The 19,253-nt window shown below is 40.1% G+C and overlaps 1 protein-coding gene across 2 annotated transcripts; it reads right to left on the minus strand.

The window, feature by feature from the left end:
• Positions 1 to 375: 375 nt before the first annotated feature.
• On the minus strand, positions 376 to 17,508 carry VPS26A (VPS26 retromer complex component A). 2 transcript variants are annotated; one of them, XM_081006322.1, is made up of 9 exons: positions 17,240 to 17,508; positions 11,399 to 11,548; positions 9,173 to 9,248; positions 7,556 to 7,712; positions 5,604 to 5,768; positions 4,271 to 4,377; positions 3,454 to 3,522; positions 2,459 to 2,601; positions 376 to 1,951 (listed from the first exon to the last, which is right to left on the minus strand). In XM_081006322.1, the coding sequence occupies exons 1-9, from the start codon at positions 17,240 to 17,242 to the stop codon at positions 1,838 to 1,840; spliced, it is 984 nt and encodes a 327-aa protein (XP_080862448.1). In that variant the 5' UTR covers positions 17,243 to 17,508; the 3' UTR covers positions 376 to 1,837. The 2 variants fall into 2 exon arrangements, with proteins under 2 accessions (XP_080862448.1, XP_080862449.1); XM_081006323.1 differs by lacking the exon at positions 17,240 to 17,508 and adding an exon at positions 15,998 to 16,016.
• Between the last annotated feature and the right edge of the window lie 1,745 nt (positions 17,509 to 19,253).

Genomic DNA, 19,253 nt, shown 5'->3' on the forward strand with positions numbered 1-19,253 from the left:
GATTGGTCCTATGCTGAAATTAATAGGCATGACTAACCGAGGTCCCTTAATTTCAGTACTTCTACCCAGAGTACCACTTAGCTGCCTACAACGCTCTGATCTGTTCAATTCACTTCAACCAAATTTGTTGTGCCAGTGTAAGAAATATATCTAAATGAACAGGTTCAAAGGGAAAGTATGCCACCCATTGAGAATCCCAGTTTTGTTTTGGTAGTCCGTGATCACTAAAACTTGAGATGAACTAGAATTTCTTCCACCCCAACAATGCATTAAATGCTATTTAAGAACATCCCAAGTCTAACTTTAAGATATTCAATAATTCTATAAGTGAAACTCACTACAGCACAATGTAAAATTGAAGACACAATCTAGATATTTTAGTGAGAATACAGCTATTTTTAATAATTCAAAGAGCAGTTTATTATGTCTATTATACATAGTTGCACAATTTGAGGCTGGTTAAATACAATCAGTTTTCAAAAATTTATTGGAATAGTTTCCAGATTACAACATGCAAGTGTCCATGAAAATATTTGGCATTTTTTGTTTGAAATTCTGAATAGGCACTTACATGAGGGAGTTAAGTTCTCTCAGTCATAGGCATCCATGCTAAAGAGAAATATCCCAGCACGCAGCATCTTTGACTGCTTTATCAAAGTGCCATGGTAGTAAAACAGTTCTTACAGAAGTATAATTTGAGAATTTCACTTACTCATAAAGTAAGGTAACCAATAACACTTGCAGTGAAGTTTAGAAACATTCTTGGTAGATAGGCCAAGTGAACTACAAATATGAGTAGCCATCTAATTCAGCAGGTTCCATTTTGTGACCATAGTTAAACTCCGTTTCTGAAAACTACATGCTTAATTGTGGATAGATGGAGGCTAACAAGGGTTGTCCAAAGACTAAATTCACTAAAGTTAAAAATGGGTGTTTTGCTAGACAGAATTCCAAAGCCTACTTAGAATTCAATTTGGTTTACATACACAGACCTTCCTACAAGCCAATGTTTGAGGTGGTAAGATGAAGTGTGCATTTTAATGCAAAGTGATCTGAATTTTGTGCCTATGACCCGAATTCCAAAAGTGTAATCAGTAAAAGCTACATTTTCACACACCTTTGCCACTGAAACACAGCTCAATTGGATAATTCTGTATTTTCGCTTAGGGCATATAAGCCTTCAAGGGCTTTGCAATTTGATAATAGAATCATTAAGATGGAGGTGCCAAGAAAAGAATTAGAAGAGTCATCACCCCTCTTATAAAGCTAGTATGAGAGAGAAGCTTGCTTTATTATATACATTCCTCAGAAAGAGACAAAGTCTGAAAACTCTGGCATGAGAACTATTCCAAGTGTATGGACAAAATCCCATTATAAACCCTGAATTTGTCATTTTAGAACAATATATTTATTAGTTTCGAAGGATACAGACAGTAGACGATGAGGAAGGATGTATGATATGACTGTGGTATAGGAAGAGGAAATGCTTTAGTCTACCATCGATGATAAGCAAAACTTAAATGCACCAGCCTACATGCATGGGAAAACGTAACTTTTTTAAGCTTTATGCATATATCTGAGTGCATCACACCAGACAAAAAGTAAAATGTGCAGTATAAAATAGCTTAAGAAAGTTCCAGTGTTTGAGAAAGCGCTTATTTTAAATGTATGTACACACTTGAATGTTTACTTAAAGAATGTTTTAGTAGTGTGGGAAATGCAGCACTGTAAGATGAGGAAGACTGTTGAAATGGGTGTTGTGGCCTTCTTCCCTACAGGCTGTTGCCACCTTTAACCTGCTGATCTATCAACAGTTCTTTCACTCCCAACACCCAGTTCACATTTCAGGCTGCTCTGCTGATGCCTGTGGTTCTGGACTTTCGAACCGCTGGTGGAAGTTGGTTCGTTGTTTCCTCAGTTTCTCAGGAGCTTTTCTCCAAAGAATGATCTCCTGTTTAAGGTGGAAGAAAATGTACAGTTTAGAGGCTTCAAATTTTAAACATATTGATGTCGCAGATAGAAGCATCTCTCCTAGAATACTCGCGTGCCCCCCCCCTAGCATTTCCATATAAACTTCTGAAAAAACCTAGATACTGAAAGCCACAATCCTTTTCAGAAAGTTATGCTGAAGCATGGAGTGGTGCCCATGTTGTGCAGCTCTCTTCATGAGGTCTCCTTTGCTCCCACTCTAGACAGTTTGGCAGCACATAAAAACATTGTTTCATAAAGCCTTCCTTTAAGCAGGTAATGGGAGATAAGATTTTTATTAGCATTGTTATGCTTTTATTACTGATGTTTTAATGGACTGCATTTTTTCTGCTTAAGTATCCCAATTATTGTTTTATTGGGTGCTGGCTTTAGTACTTTGAAAGTTGCCCTGAATATTTTCTAACAGAAAAGGCAACACAAATAAATAATAATCCACCTCATTACAATACTTCAGTGCACAATGTCATACCTGTTGCTTGAAGTACCTTCTGTCCTCTTCATCAACTAATACTAGGTTCAAGAAGTATCTTACTGAAAACTTTTTATTCACATCCCTCATTGTAGGAGTAGGATCATAGCCCGCCAAGAAGAGTCTTATAGGAATAGATTCACCTTAGATAAAAAGAAGTTGTGATTAGTTTTGCTTCTTTCCTCAACATTTAAAGGATTAGAATAGTTCCTGACAGTGAATAATCTGGGGTCACAGGGAATGGCATGACATCAATTTTAAAAGAAGGGGGCTGGGAATTTCTTCTTAAGCAAGTCACACCAAATCTCAACATGCCTTTTAATCTGGGCGGGAGTAGCCTCTAAAAAGGAAAACAGCTGTATATTTAAATGTGAGCATGGCTCTGCATCCATTTCTGTCATCCAATCAAGCTGGGGAGCACAATTCAGGAGAGACAAAGCGCAAAGCTGAAATATGAATTTGTTATCACAACATGCAGGGTGATTAATAGATGGCTTTAAAGGGACAAGCCAATTGCTATTGAATACCAATTGCTGGGGAACAGCAGCAGAAGGTAAGCATCTGGTTGACTACTGTGGGAGAGAGGATGCTACACTAAACTAGTCCAATCCAATAGAGCTCTTCTTATGTTCAGGGGTAGCACATTTGTCCATGTTTTCCCTACTCTTTTTCTTGACTCTTAAGAACACAAGAAAAAGTAATGATAGACCTGCCACAAACCAGAAATCAGTTTTCTAATTTATGAAAGCAACTAATACTATCCAACTGGTATTAAGGAGTGAAGGCCCCAGATTAGGAGCCCATTATTCATTTAAGGCACTTAAATGATGCATAAGGCAAAGCTGGTATTTAGTGCTTTAGATTTTCTTTTTGTACCAGTCTAGGCTTCAAGATAATTTTTATGTACTCCATAATAGGATTAACACTCAATTTAGAGAAACAACCTATATTTTAACATAAAAATGCTTTGACAATGTTAACAAACACCAACTCACCTTTAACTGGTGCACCATCCATTATTTCATACTTTGCAATGGTCTCTGTTTCTGTTGTGGTACTGGGTCCTGGTTAAACAATTATATTTATTTTAAAGTCCTTTAATTCAATTTTGCATATTTAGTTGAATACATTTATTTATTTCTATGGACTAAAGCCCCTTAGCAGTTATACCTTATCAGATCATGAATAGGTATTGAATTACACGGGTAATCAGAAAATATCACTACTTCCCAGCTCTTCAAGACACAGCTCCTCTTAGTAATATCCAATATTTGTACTTCCCCAGCTCAGTCCAATACAACAGAACCTCAGAGGAATTCTGAGCCCTGATTACAGCTGTTAATCAGGACCAACAACATAATTAGTAGTTCTGTATACCAATTAGTCAAAGTAAACAACTGTCACCCAAGTCTCATATCTGAACAGGTTACCCCAGTTTAATGTGAATCATATCTGCCACTTGAAGCCTAACCACCATGCCAATTCTGAAATATTACTACATTTAGAAGTGCAAAGCAATTGTACAAGAAGGTCTTTCAAGTTGAAAAGTAGCTGAACAGAATGCCTAATTGCCATGTATATTGCTAAACACAGTTGAAGGCAGAGGTTTCAGGAACCCATTCACTGTGAAGCATAAACTAGTCACCTGCAAACCAGTATTGGTAACTATGTACAGCTAAAAGAAGCTAACTAGCTACACATACATATGCAAAATAGAACAGCCTATTATAAATTGGAAATATCAGAAAAGATAGTTCTAGAACACATCAAATTAAAAGTAAAAATATTCATGAGTTTCAAAATTCATCTTACCAATTCCAGTAATCTCTTTTTTGATCAGCTGTAATTCCATATGCTGAATTTTTATTCTTACTAAGAGAAAGTAAATTTTTCCAACAATCACATCCTTTAGATGATACCTTACAGAAACAAAGGAAGGGGGCTTGTAAACTGCAGAATTTAACATTTTTAAACTAGTTTACAGCATTTTACAATGCTTTTGTGTATTCATATTGCTGAAAAAGGATAAGAAAACAGAACTGTCTATATTGAACAGGGTTACTCATTTTACCAAAGAGCAGACCCACACTCAAGTTTGTAGCTGCTACCCAGTTTTATTCCTCAATCAGGCAGTATGTTTTCAGAAGCCACTTTAAAGCTCAATGAACAGAAAGTGCTAGTAGTAGTAGTAGAGACTGTTACAAGTTATCACAATATGCACTGAAGGTAAGTTGAGATTTCAAAATGTTGATGCCATAACAAATCAGATTGCAATAATGATCTCTTCTCTGTTGCTTAGGCAGTTAGTGCTAAAGAGCCCCATGCTAACAGAATACATAGGTCTGGTCTAAGCATTTTAAAAAATTGTATCCTACTTTTGCATCATGTAGAATTGGATCCAGACTAAGCTATTTGCACTTAGGTCCACTGCAATCAATGTGAAAAGTCAGTAATGTCTAACTTTTAGATAAGTACAACTAACTTAGTTTGAATCCCACTCATAGTAACAGAACACTCAATTGGCATACAATGAGCACATTTTTTAAAAAATAGCAAAATTAAAAGAAACACAGAAAAACAGCCACCAGCAAAACAGTTTTAAAGGAGGCAAGACTAAGAAATCGTCATAAGCCACCAAAGCAGAATAGTTTTCACCTGCTTTCTAAATGTCATCAAGGAGGCACCAGTTGGACTCCCAGAGAAAGGAGTTCCAAAGTTTGGGTAGAGTTCTCAAAAAGGACCTTTTATGTATACCCAGCAACTCAATCTTAAACACTGATGGGACATAAGAGCAGCGTCTCCTCCAACTACCTGAGCTCACAAACAGACTGGGTGTCAGTGGAGCCAATATAGTACAGTAATCAAAATAACAGTACAGTACCATTAGCTGGTATAGTAATCATAATTCTAGCTGCAGCATTTTGTATCAGATGAAGTTTCCATGTGGACAGTTGGTTCAAGAACAGAGTAATATAATACTCTTGAATTATAACAACTTTGGAAGGTCAGCTTTCACCCACCTATACCTATACATGGTCCATTAGCAATCAGTTAATTACTGCTATGTGTTCCACACTTTTAACCTGAAGCAGTTTCCCTGGTTACCCATTTCAAGGTCACACATTCCCTTATTCATAATACATACTTGGATTTGTTGTATTCAAATTCTATATGCAGACAATCTTCAATGCCGACTTCCATTTTAATAGAGTTGTTAACATCTGGGTATGTCGCAAGCTGGTGAACGATAAGGTCATACTCTTTTACCAAGTCTGACAATCTTCTTACTATCGTAACTTTAAGGAAATACCTACAAAACAGGAAATTAGCACAGATTGCATACACACAATATTTTACATACATGAAGTGGCCAACTTTATCAAATTAGCTAACATCAGAAATAGACTATATTGAGATTCATAAACTGCATTAGCAGTTAAATCTGAATTAAACCAATCTGCTCACAATTCTAATTCCTTTTGTTTCAAGGCCAAAATGAGAATTTAATAAGAGCGTTCCCTAAAGCAAGAGAGAAGGTGATTCCAACTTTTATTAGCACAATGGGTTGGAACCAGAGATGCCTGCAGCAGAACTGTAAAGCTTCAGAAGGTAGAAGAGAAAAGGCAGTTCATTCCCACTCCCCTGCAGCTCTCCATGAAGATTGGCTTGAGAGGATTGAAGGTCCTTCTGGTACAGCATGGGAGATGTGGTGGGATGCTGCAGAGGAAATCTATTCCTTCAATCTAGCATGAGTCTCTGCTGAACCAGAATCCCTTCTCCAAACTGAAAGGATTCAATCCAGTATTTCTTTACATCTCTATAAACAGGATGGAATGTATTTTGAGGACCCACTTACATTTAAATTTAAGGTTTACATATTATTTTTAAGGCAGGCACATCCAAATTCACGCCTTTCGTGTTTCAGATTGCTTGCTAAAGCTTTTTTTACCGTTTCCATATAGTTTCCTGTTATCATTATTATAATCATATTTATTATATGGCTAATTACTTTTTCTATGTAGAAATTTTTATTTCTTTCATTTTATTGCAACTTGTTTTCATTTTTGTATTTCTTAAAATTAACAATGCTGTAATCAAGTATTTTAATAATGACTAAAGAACAGAAATTCAGAGTCTTCCATCACTGCATGCCTTTTGGCTCAAATACCTTCCAATTATCTCTCAAAAGCTGCATATTAATCTATGTAACTAAGGGCAACATCCGACATAACATTAGTGGAATAAGTTTGAGAATTAACATTGTTCTGAAAGCAGTGGTGCAAAAGCTTAGTTGTCACTGAGAAGTTCTGCAACTTGTTTCACAAGCACAATTCTCTCACTGGATTCAGCTGCTGTGCTACACTCAAAACAAGGCTCTGGCTAGCAAAACAGCTGTTGTAAAAGTGGCCTGCCACAATCAGATATTACTCTAAACAACTTAAAATGATTTGAGCAAAATGATTTTGTTAGAAGAAATTATTCTAAGCAAGTGATACAAGTTTCTTAGTATAGAGTGACGTTTGATAGACAAGACTGCTCACTTTGTCTTTGGAGCACAGGTTGCATAAAATCTCAGCTTTGGAGACTACTCAGATGAATAGCCTACCAGCCTGCAGGGGCATATAGGGAGTTTGATTCATAAGATATTTTATCTAGATTCTGAAGGCCAGAAAAGAAAAAAATTCCATCAAAGCTATCAGATCAGAGAGAAAAAGGATCCATACGGGTTAGATTCAAAAGTACGCTTCCATTAATGGAAACAGTTCTTTCAGCAATGTAACAGCTTTCAATTCAGCAAAGGTTCCTATGCATGGAAACGAAGGGAGGTGACTTTCTCAGATACCATTTTCCCCTTATAACCCTCATACCACCTTCCTTCAATTTAAGGGGTTGAGAGAGGCTGCAGGGGGGATTTGGCAAAAGAACCCCTTCCCTCTTTGTGGGATGTCTCTGCTAGATCAAAATTCCTTCCACAAACAGATGGGCCCTTTTGATGCAACCAATTTATAATATATTTTTACCCATACCTATATAATGCTATAAGTTAGAAACTATTATAACCATAACTGCAGAAATAGTACTTTTCAGTTTCCATACCTCAATCTGACATTGGCACCGATGTAGGATTCATATGGCTTCTCAACTTGCATAAACTCAAAGTCATAACTTCTACTTTGTGTTAATTCACCAGGTAAGGCCAGTTCTTTCACTAGGTTTACAAATTCATGAGTATTGCTCTTGTCACTGAAAAGCTCTAAGAAAGTAATGAATAGAATCAGAGAGGAAATGTAACAGAAGCTCTCCTTAAGGAGTATACAATAGCTTGACACTTGGGACTGCTGCAAGTGTCAAAGAAGAAAAGAAGAAAATAAATAGAAATAATGCCAATATTTTAATATCTTTCTATCTCCATTTAATCATGTGAATTAATTTTTTTATTTTTATTTTACAGTGTGGTCTAATTCAGAACTCCTTCAGTATGTCAGTTGTATTGCAAAGATCCTCCATTCAAGTACAAAATACAACTGTTTTGTTAATTATACTGCAGAACAGTCCACCATTGTTTAATATCAGCAGTCAGCTATATAAACAAGCAAATGACTTTATGGAGTAAATTCAATAATTTAAAAGGTAGGCTAGTAGAATGTTTTCCAAAATGTGTCATTTTATTTTATATTCTCATATTGTAAGCAGAGAGAGAATTTACTGAACAAATTTTGGTTTATGAAACAGAATATACAAACTTTAAGAAAAAGCTCTTCAAGAAAAAACAAAAGCAGAACATACAAAGATGTGGCCTCAATAAATTACATCATCTTTACTTGTTGCATCTTAATCTTCAAGATCCACATATGATCTAGCTAGAATATAGTTACTATTTTTAAGATGCATGCTGTTTGTGTAACTGCTGCTTGGCAACATATCACAGATACAATTTATTTGAATCACAGACAGCAAACATTATTTACTTCAAAACAAACATCTTTGGGATACTTGTTATACAACCAGTGTTGGAAACTCAGATGTATAAGCTAGGCACCAAATGGCTCCTTAACCAATGTTATAGTCGCCAAAACAGAATGGTTGCCATTTTGGGGCAAGATGGCTCTTAAGTCTTATTCTTCAAATGATGGACTGACTGTGTTTGATTCTCAGTTAAACATCTGCCTAGTTCAGATGACAGCCTTGAGCTAGGTTAAGAGCTTTGAGAACTTAAAGAAGAAAAGTCACTTGATCCAGGGACAGTCCACATATATATACTGGCCTATTCTGAGCTCTTTTTCTTAATAGTGACATGGACCATTCATATCGTAACCATATTCTTCACAACTGTGAGCAGGGCAGTGGGATGGGGTAAATGAAGACAAGCAACAACTCACTATAATGTTGTTCACCACTCCTGCTCAGACTGCATAGAAATAAAATTTTGGCTCCTGGTTCTGCAGATAAAAATTAACTGATAGAATTCTACAGGATGTGGTAATAGTGTGTGAAAACAGTTCAGATACAATGATCCCCATGAATGTGCCTCTAGATGGTGGAGATGTCAGGTGACATCCTGGGGCCCAGGTCAAAAGCCTGGTGCAAAATGAGCCTGGCTAATTTTGAACACTGTATTCAAATACCTAGAGACCAGTCCAGATTACGATTCCTATATCAGGGTTATGAGCACTCAAAGTTATCCACACCAAACGGTAATTCTAAGAGACTCACCAATTTGTCCTACAAATTCAATTCTAATTCCTTGATGCTCTAGCCTCTTTCCAAGTTGTTTAAAGACTATGTTTACCTGAAAAAGTCAAAACACCAATGAAAAGGTGTAAGTGTAATGATCCGTTTGTACAAAAACTTATTTTAGATCATTTAAACTATATATATATATATATATATATATATATATATATATATATATTCCACCTTTCCACTGCATTTGCAGCACTAATGCAATGTAGAACAAGAAAAAATATTCAGTAACAAAATAAAACAATGGTTAAAAACAGATAGGTGCAATTGATAATACCAGTATTTTTCGAAAGGAAGTGTGGTTCTGGTTCATTGCCCCTTTTCCAGCCCTGTGTTACAATGCTGGACTACATGGCATTTTCATTCCTTCTTCCAACTCTTATTTACTGAATTTTCACAGCAAAAATGGTTAAAACTTGCTAGATGCCACCAGCACTCCCTGCGCCCTGCCAGTTCCTCCTTATGCAATTATTTACAACACTAAAAAAAATGGGACTGTGGGAAGAGAAACTGGCGAAGCAGCTGTTTAGCAATGGGTGAAAGTAGTTCATTAAATGACAGAAGCAGGAAAAGACAAGTTTTAAAGCAAAGAATGGAGATAAATATGGAAGCATTCCAGCATTCTAAAGTGCACAGACAAGTGCAATGTGCACAGACACAGCCCTTTTCCATTTTATAAGTAAGAGAATTCCAACAGAATATTCTATGTAGAAGATGGGGCAGGTTCAGGCTTTACAAATACTTCTTCTGCACATCAGAACCCCTACTGTGGGTCTGGATTGCACCAGAACTCCCTTCTAATCATTTGCCAGAATTGAAGGCATTGTGTTAAAGGCAAATTCAAAACCATCACAACAGGGGTAGTATTTTTGGACTCAATATATTGTTATAAAGGGTTTAAGAAAAATTGTAGAAGATAAAACTATCCTTGGCAACTTTAAAGGTAAAGGGACCCGACAGTTAGGTCCCGTTGTGGACAACTCTGGGGTTGCAGCGCTCATCTCGCTTTACCGGCCAAGGGAGCCGGCGTTTGTCCACAGATAGCTTCCAGGTTATGTAGCCAGCATGACTAAGCCGCTTCTGGCAAACCAGAGCAGCACACGGAAACGCCATTTACCTTCCTGCCAGAGCGGTACCTATTTATCTACTTGCACTTGACGTGCTTTCGAACTGCTAGGTTGGCAGGAGCAGAGACCGAGCAGTGGCAGCTCACCCTATCGCAGGGATTCAAACCGCTGACCTTCTGATCGGCAGGCCCTAGGCTCTGTGGTTTAGACTACAGCACCACCTGCGTCCCATCCTTGGCAACTTTATGTGATGGTTATATATGACCTCTAGCATAAGAGACTTTGGGTTGTATCCAGTGTTAGACTAGACAAAACCAACTTATGTCCATTAATTTCAGTGAGTCTACTCTGAATAAAACAGTTCAGTACAACCGTGCCACAGAATGCTGGACTAGACAGGCCTTTGGCCTAATCCTAGAAGGCTCTTCTTAGAACATTAGGCAGAGATAACAGGAGTTGTAGTCCAACAACATCTGGAGAACTATCAGTTCCCCTGTATAACATTTGTGAAAACAGAACACCTTAACTATGACCCAAGTGCAGCAACATTTGCTTGTATTATTACTTGAACCATTAGAATATATTATTTTCTTCCACTCTTTCAATATCAAATTGAGAAGCAAAAAAGTAGTGTTGAAACCAAGCTCCACAGAAGACAAGCTTGTGAACTAGAAGATGTAGATATAGAGTAGTTTTAGGCGGGGGGGGGGGGGAATCTGTATGAAGAGAAACCACTTATAAAAATAAGAATGTCAACAACTTAAATATTTGGATAATTAATCTAACATTTTTAAAATTTGCATAAAACCCACAAATTATCACTTAACACCATAGATCATTAATATGACATTATCAAACATTTGTGTAATAAAAATTAATAGGATGACTGTATTATCTCCTGTGCCAACACTGAAAGAAGTTCCTCCAAAACAAAATAAATGAGTTGGTCCTTCCTTGACATATACATATTGACTTGATTAACAATTTGTTTACTACCAAACCTCAATATGACATATACACTAGAACCTAGATTCTATTATGAGATTATCTGGAACAGCTATATCATTAATACAATTTCTGCCCTATATCATACATAAAGTGCAAACTTCTTTTTTAAAAAAAAAATTACCTTTCCTGAAACCGATTCTCCATCATAGAAAAGATAATGTTTTTCTATTTTACCATCTTCTGTTTTTATTTCAGCTGTTTTTCGTGATTCTGCGTCATTAAGAACAACATCAATCTCACAAATGGGACCAAACAAGCCTCCCAGAAAACTCTGCAATAAAAAGCAAATTCACTTAGTCTTAGATAAAATAAACAGCAACTTTATCAAGTTCAATATAGCAGCCACAAAGTGTAGCTAAATAATGAAGAAAAAGTTCTATGGCTCTTGTTTTAATTGCTCCTTTAAACATATATAAAAAAATTAATTCTACCAAAAATTTCAGCTGTAGAAACTGAACTGGTGTGAGATAGCAACAGAACACTGTTATGAATTGTCGCATTTGTGGAAAAGCAAGCATCATGCTAGAACAGAAATACAGGTTCACCATGTCTTATGTGCCAGTGTAGCCCCCCCCACCACCACACATGCTACCCCATAACAATTATAAATCAAAACATTTTAAGGGTGAAGTGACAGATAACTAATTTAAGCAACTTAAAACAATTCTTACATATATGTTTCTGCATTGATGGAAGGGAAAAATACTACAAAATACATTAAAACTACATTACAGAAATCTAATCAGCAACTAGTTTTGTCTGAGGGCCACTTGAACAAAATGGGGAAATGACAGGCTAAGGCCCCATGCCCTAAACCCCCAAATAGTTTGCAGCCTAGTCCCATTGCTCCAGATGCTGCTCATCTATCTTTTGTGCCTCATCTAAGAAAAGCACCACTACTCAGGGAAAGATTAGACCAAGCACATCCAACTTCCATCGATCAGGAACCCATGATCGACCATGATCGCCCACCCCGCAAGCGACCAGTTGGACATGCCTGGATTAGACTATTAGAAATAGTGGTTTCGGGTATCCAAAGAACATTTAAAAAGTGCTTGATGCATTTCAGTTGCTAATGAATTGTCCGGAGGCTATGGGGGGCGTTCAACCAAGTTTTACTCAGAGCAGACCCACTGAAATTAATGGATCACATATTTCTTAACTTCAATGGGCCTACTCCAAGTAGACGTTAGCTACTTTCTGCCTACCAGGTGCAGGAAACCTTCGGCCTGTCAGACGTTGCTGAACTACAACTCCCAACATCCCTAGCCATCAACATGCTTGTTGAATCTGATGGGAACTTAAGTACAGCAAGGGCAAAAGGTTCCCAGTCCCCACACCTGGGCTATACTTGAAGTACTTAAAAGGCCTGATTCAGCTGAAAGCCCTCTGTCCCATTCCTTAACTGATCCCTTTTGTCCTATTTCCTTCTTTCAGGAATCAGCAGGACTCTTTAATTTGGCCCCAAAGCAAACAGGGAAGGAGAGTGGGCCAGGAGACTTGTGGAGGAACAGAAGCAAAACAGACCACCTGTATCCTGCCTCAGTGCCTCAAAGCATTGTAAAAAAAGAAAACCTAGATGGCATTCAATTCTTGCTAATAAGCAAACACCAAGCTATCCAAACAATATGCACAATGGAAGTCCAGACTTCAAAGGAGCCCTACAAGAATTTAATAAGCCACCATTAAAGGCAAAACAAACTGAACTTTCTGACTGAATTGGAAAACATTGTTGAGTGCCTTAACACACTACATAACTAATCTACAATAAAAGGAATTAATTTGGGGGGGGGACCTTCAAATCCTAAAATGAGTGTGTTTGCAACACACTGTTGTTATGTTTGCACACACACGCATACTTTAAGTCTAACTACAATTTGTTTATCCTGTCTTGCTTTGGAACGCAGAGGCCATTCAGCTTGTACAGCAGTGTTCAAAATTAGCCAGGCACTGAACATGATGCGGTCAATCACAAAGCATAGTTTGTCACTTTAGACAAGATGGCAAATTTGTCATATACCAAGAGGAAGGGGATCACAGCATGTGCTGGGAGGAAGAAACATGTAAGCCCAAGGGTCCTAGGAGGCTCATTCCCGTTAATAGAAAACCTCAGCATTAAAGCTGAGCCATCTCAATGACTGTCAGCTGAATATGCGCAAGGCCCCCAGAGTAAAGGCTGTATTTGAAGAGTTATTCAGACATCTATCTGTATGGGCTCTTGGCACACTCGTAAGAGTGCACAACACATTATTGATGTTGCAGACATCAAGTGATGAGCATATATGGCAAATGTCTCCTCAGTATTTCAACATCTAGAGGTACTGGTAGTATCTGCCACCCATCCAAGAATTAATTTATTAATATAAGTAGGCTAGTAAAGCAAAGGCAAATTAGCATTGTCAACCTTTGGGTCTGACAGACTTCATTTGCCTTTAACAGCCGCATGAAAAGCAGAAGTTCAGTATGTGGGGCCGGGAGGGAGGGAGTTGGTTTGGCATGTCATGGGGTTTAAATTCACAGCAGCTCGTCCAGACCAAGTGTTACTAATGGTAGCCAGCCATGCCTGAAAGTTATTTTATGACCTACAAACGACACCAAAGATTTCTACAGCTTATGAAGACTGAGGAAATCCCTGTATATAATTCTTGTAGGCACTGTCACACCACCTTAAAATATCAAAGTAAATGACTCAGGGTGCTTCCAGACTGGAGTAGGTGTTGTTCATGGATGCAAGATTTGACAGCATCCACAAGACATCTGTATCATAATACAAGACTTTTTAATCTGTTTAATCTGAATTTCACCTTACTATGCAAAGAAAAGAAAGTAAAAACAACCTATTATACAGCTACAGGCACACCTGGTGCAGACGCTTATTACCATGTTGTTGTTTTTGGTAAGCAGTTTGTCATATGTGTTGTGACGTTTTGATGAGTGGTCTCTACTGCCACCCCTACTTCCATTTTTTCCTCAACTGCACACAGCCTAGTCACTTTGTTTCTGGTGACCCAAACAATCTCAGCCTATTTACCTATTTCCACCAACTGCCATACACTGAACACCTTCAAATTTCAGCCAACCACTTCAGAGAAGGTAGACATCTTCACACATTATATGTAGGGTATATCTCAGAGACAAACTGTAGTACATGCATTGAGACTTTTAAAAAATAAAGGTCTGATGCAATACCTTTCTTGCACAAGACCTTCCCACTTTCCTCTGTGGTCTTGCACAAGACTTATTATATTTTAAAAAAAATATGGAAATGAGTCACCCTGTAGAATCAAAAGTCTCCATTTTACAGGTCATAAAACATGATAACTAAGGGTTTTTAAGTTTGCTTTTGTGAATTTACAAGTAGGGGGATTAAAGGTGTGTACCCAGGTACAGAAATACTTGTGCACCTATTTAAAACTGGAAAAGGTAGAAGAGCAAAGCAGTACTAATACAGCGGAGGAACAAGAAAACACAGCAGGGAAATATTCTGGCACCAACACCCACTAGTACTGATGGGGAAAAACATAATGCCTATGAAAATATGTGTCAACACTCATACCAATCATGCTCACAGAAAAACCAGATCTGAATGATCCATTTGCAATATTAAGCCACTGCCTGAAAGCTCACTAATACCGCCATAGGCTTTTTACAGACATAAGTCACTTCTAATCAATTGACCTTAAGGATTCATATAAATATTATTTTGCTAGTGACTCAAGAGTATATTGCCTGAACAATTTACATTTTATTACATGAGTGTAAGACCACATGCAGATTCTTTGAGGCATTGTTATGGATGGATATGTAATAAAGAAGGTCTTAAACCAGTTCTAGAATTCCTAAGGATTCTATATAGTATACCCAACCTGTTCCATTAAGCTACTTATCTATCAGTACACACCTGGATGGAATCACTGAACAAAGTGCACCCTGCCAAGATTTTAAAAAATGTTAGAATGAAATGACTAGCTAGAATGAAATGACTAGCAATTTGGAAAGTACCCTTGAGGTAATCTAATCCAACCCCCTCTCTGCCCAGTGAAAGGAGTAACTACAGGATTTCTACCTCTGACAAAGGAGGGCCCATCATCACCTCCTCAGGTGGTCTATTCCACTGTCAAATGGTACTTGGCATTAGGAATGTTCTCCTTAAACCTAGCTGAAATCTGCTTCCCTACACTTTCCACCTACTGGTTCTAGTCCTGCCCTTTGGAGAAACAAAAAACAAGCCTGCTCCATCTTCTTCATTAAACCTGTCAGAAATCTGAAGACCACTCTCATGTCTCCCTTTAATCTTTTGGCGAGCCAAACATAGGCTCGCTGTGGTCTAAACCACTGAGCCTCTTGGTCTTGGCGATCGGAAGGTTCGAATCCTCACGACGGAGTGAGCTCCCGTTGCTCTGTCCCAGCTCCTGTCAACCTAGCAGTTCAAAAGCACGCCAGTGCAAGTAGATAAATAGGTACTGCTGTGGCAGGAAGGTAAACAGAGTTTCCATGCGTTCTGGCTTCTGTCACGGTGCTCCACTGCACCAGAAGCTGTTTAGTCATGCTGGTCACATGACCTGGAAACCTGTCTGAGGACAAATACAGGCTCCCCCGAACTGAAAGCAAGATGAGCACTGCAACCCCATAGTCGCCTTTTACTGGACTGAACCGTCCGGGGGTCCTTTACCTTTTCATTCAACTATTCCTCAGAGAACTTTGTTTCAACAGCTCTCACCATCTCAGATGCCCTCCTCCTCTGGACATGCTCATTTGTCAGTGCCCTTCTTCAAAGTGTGATGCCTAGAGTACTGCAGACTCCAGGTTCAGCCTGACCACTTGCAACCAGTTGTGCAGACAAAGTCTTCATACCACCCAGTTCTTCACAGAACCATCAGCGGCCTGAGAGATTTGGGATAGCGTCTGCTACACCTTTCCTAGGGTTGCTTCAGGAATACCTGTGTGCCCTGAGGGAGAGTAGGTGGTCAGGGAGTTTGCGCCACCAACTCCCAGTCGGCCTGAAAGGGCTCTATCAACTCTTCATTTTATATTATAGTATTTTAAATTTGTAAACCACTTCAAGTGTCTTGGCAGAAATGCAGGACATAAAGCCAATAAAAAAACAATCAGCAAAGAAGCATTCACAGTCCAGTCCTTACAACCTGCTCCCAGTTCTCCTTCTTGGGTTCCCTATACACCTTTCATCCCTACTGGTAATTACTAACAGCATTCTTCAAATTAAACCTTACAACTACAACAACCCAATTAGGCTGGTTAGGTTTTGCATGCCAGTGCTGCTGGGCAACACGTGAAGTAACAGCGCACTGTAAGTAACTGTGTGGTGAGGGTCTCCTCTCCCTACGCGAAGAGGTGCATAAATCCCCCGAGAATATAAACCCGCAGACACGTTTACGCCCCCACCCCACATTTCCTCCTCTTAGAAGCCAAACCCGGGACTGCCACCAGAGACAGCCCAGGTGACTCTGACGTGTCCCGCACTCCACGAAAATCCCAGCCACTTCCCTCCCTCCCTCCACCCCGCCTTGCTCGCTTAGCCCGCCGTAAGAAACCTAGACCCGTCTTCCCGGGGCACCGGCGGCAAGAGCGCCCCTCCCCGCGTACTTCGCCTTCTCCTCAAGAAGCAGCGGAACACACGCCGCCCGCGTCACCCAGAAAGGCGGGGTGGAGCGCGTGGTGGAAGCGGGGCGGCGGCATCAAATGGAAGCCCCTCGCGCCGAGAGTGCCATATCCATGGGAACGGCCAACGGCTCGCCCGGCCTCCCTCGCCTCAAAAGCCCCCCAAGGCCCAACCCGCCTCACAAGGAGGAGGAAGGCGGCGCCGGCGCCGCCGCTCATACTACAACGGTCCTGCAGGCCTCGGACAGGCGAGGCGACGCACCGCCATGAACAGCCCCGCTTCTCTCCTCCCCGCACCCCGCCGCCGCCGCCGCCGCCTGAAGCCCGGCAGCCGCTCACTTACCATGGTCAGTCGGACTCCGGCCCCCCTCCCCAAGCAACAGTAGCAACCGCGGCCCGCGCCCCTGTCATGTGACCCTTAGAGGCCGCCGTTCGGATCCACGCCCCCAGCACGTGACCAGCCCTCCCTCGGGCGGCGACGGAGAAAGCCGGGCTAGGCGAACGGCGCCGGCAGGCAGGGAGGCAGTGGTCGCTAGGGGGCGCTACTTCTCGCAACGAGGCTGAAAACACACACGGAAGCAGAAAGTTTGGGCCCGCCCCCTCCTGACGTCTTCCGTTCTGCAAATGAGCTAACCATGCCGCCCAATCCGAGGCATCTTTATTTGGGAGTGAAAGGCCCAACTACTTTTATAAAGGGTTGTAGGCGCGAGCGTCTTCCCCGTTGCCTGCTTTTTTGGCTGGCACCCGTTGTAGACAGTTTAACAACATAAATAAAATATGTATACCATTAAATATATTTTGGTAGGTGGAAACAATATTATGGCACATGTCAAAAACATGTAGCCAAAAGGAGGGCACTGAGAAATATTACTTACTATGCTTAACAAACTACAGTTCCCAAGATTATTTCAAGGAAGCCATGAGTCCCTGCCTCTGCCCTGCCTCCCCTCCATTTTTCCTTTCTCCTCTCTGCTGAGGCCCTCCATAGAGAAATGTTTGGGGCGGGGAGAAACTGGGACAAGAGCTATAATGATTCAACTGAGAATGCTAAATAAACCATGGAATATAGATTGGTACTTGATGTGTGTGTGTGTTTGTGTGTACAGTGGTGCCTCGCATGACAAAATTAATTCGTTCCGCGAGTTTTGTCATCTTGCGATTTTTTTCGTCTTGCGAAGCACGGTGTCGGGAAAGTTTTGGAAAAGCTTCAAAAATCACCAAAGTCTTTAAAAACCTCAAAAAAGGCTACCACACCGCGTTCTATGAGTTGCTCCTCGAAGTCAAGTTGCAACTGTATTAACGGTGTTAAGAAAAAGGAAACAAACTTGCAAGACGTTTCCGTCTTACGAAGCAAGCCCATAGAGAAAATCGTCTTGCGAAGCAGCTCAAAAAACAAAAAACCCTTTCGTCTAGCGAGTTTTTTGTCTTGCAAGGCATTTGTCTTGCGAGGTACCACTGTAATGCACTTGGAGGGAATAGCTGGCTGGAACCCTAAACAGAAGCAGTAGAATGCACTGCAACATTTGGCTGCAGGTCCCATTTGTGATTTACCACAGATGAAGTCCCCACTTTGAAGCACTTACCATATAGAAATCCTCCTTCTCCTTTTGGGCTCACAATTGTAAAAGCATGAGACAAAAGGAGCTGGAAGGAAAGAGGACACTTTGCACAATAATATATATATATATATATATATATATATATCCTGAGAATAGGTGTGGGGGGAGAAGGCCTGGGCAGGCCTATGGCCTGGTCGTCCTTTTTTATACCTGCTGCTGGGATTGACTAAGCTGCCTCTGATTGGTTGACAAGGCATTCTGGGATTGACAAAGCTGCCTCTGATTGGTTGACAAGGCATTCTTTGATTGACAAGGCATCTACCCCTCCCCTTCATCTCATAGCTCACCAATTAACCAATTAGCCAACTCCTAGCCAAACCAAGCAACCAACCAGAAGGATGACTGTCAATCTCTTTTCCGTAGGGTCTCCCTATTTTCAGTGGAGAAATGTTGGGGGGTATGGAGTTATCCGACTCCCGAGCCGTCCGAAGGCAATCCTGTACAGTAAAGGGTTGCTTTAAATGTTTCATGTTTTCTTATGTTTTTATATATGTTGGATGCCGCCCAGAGTGGCTGGGGCAACCCAGTCAGATGTGTGGGGTATAAAGAATAAAATTATCATTATGGAATGGGGCATCCCTATTTTCATCAGAGAAACGTTGGGGGGCATGCTGGGTATATTTCAAAAAGGAAAGGGTATGAAAAAATCTGGATTGGGAGAAGGTAAAGTGTGGGAACACACTGATTTGGAGGGGAAGGGGAAGAAGAGCTTGCTATCCACATTACATAACAATACAG

The sequence above is a fragment of the Podarcis pityusensis genome, assembly GCF_964106645.2.
Source record: "Podarcis pityusensis genome assembly, chromosome: 5".
Lineage (NCBI taxonomy): Eukaryota > Metazoa > Chordata > Lepidosauria > Squamata > Lacertidae > Podarcis > Podarcis pityusensis.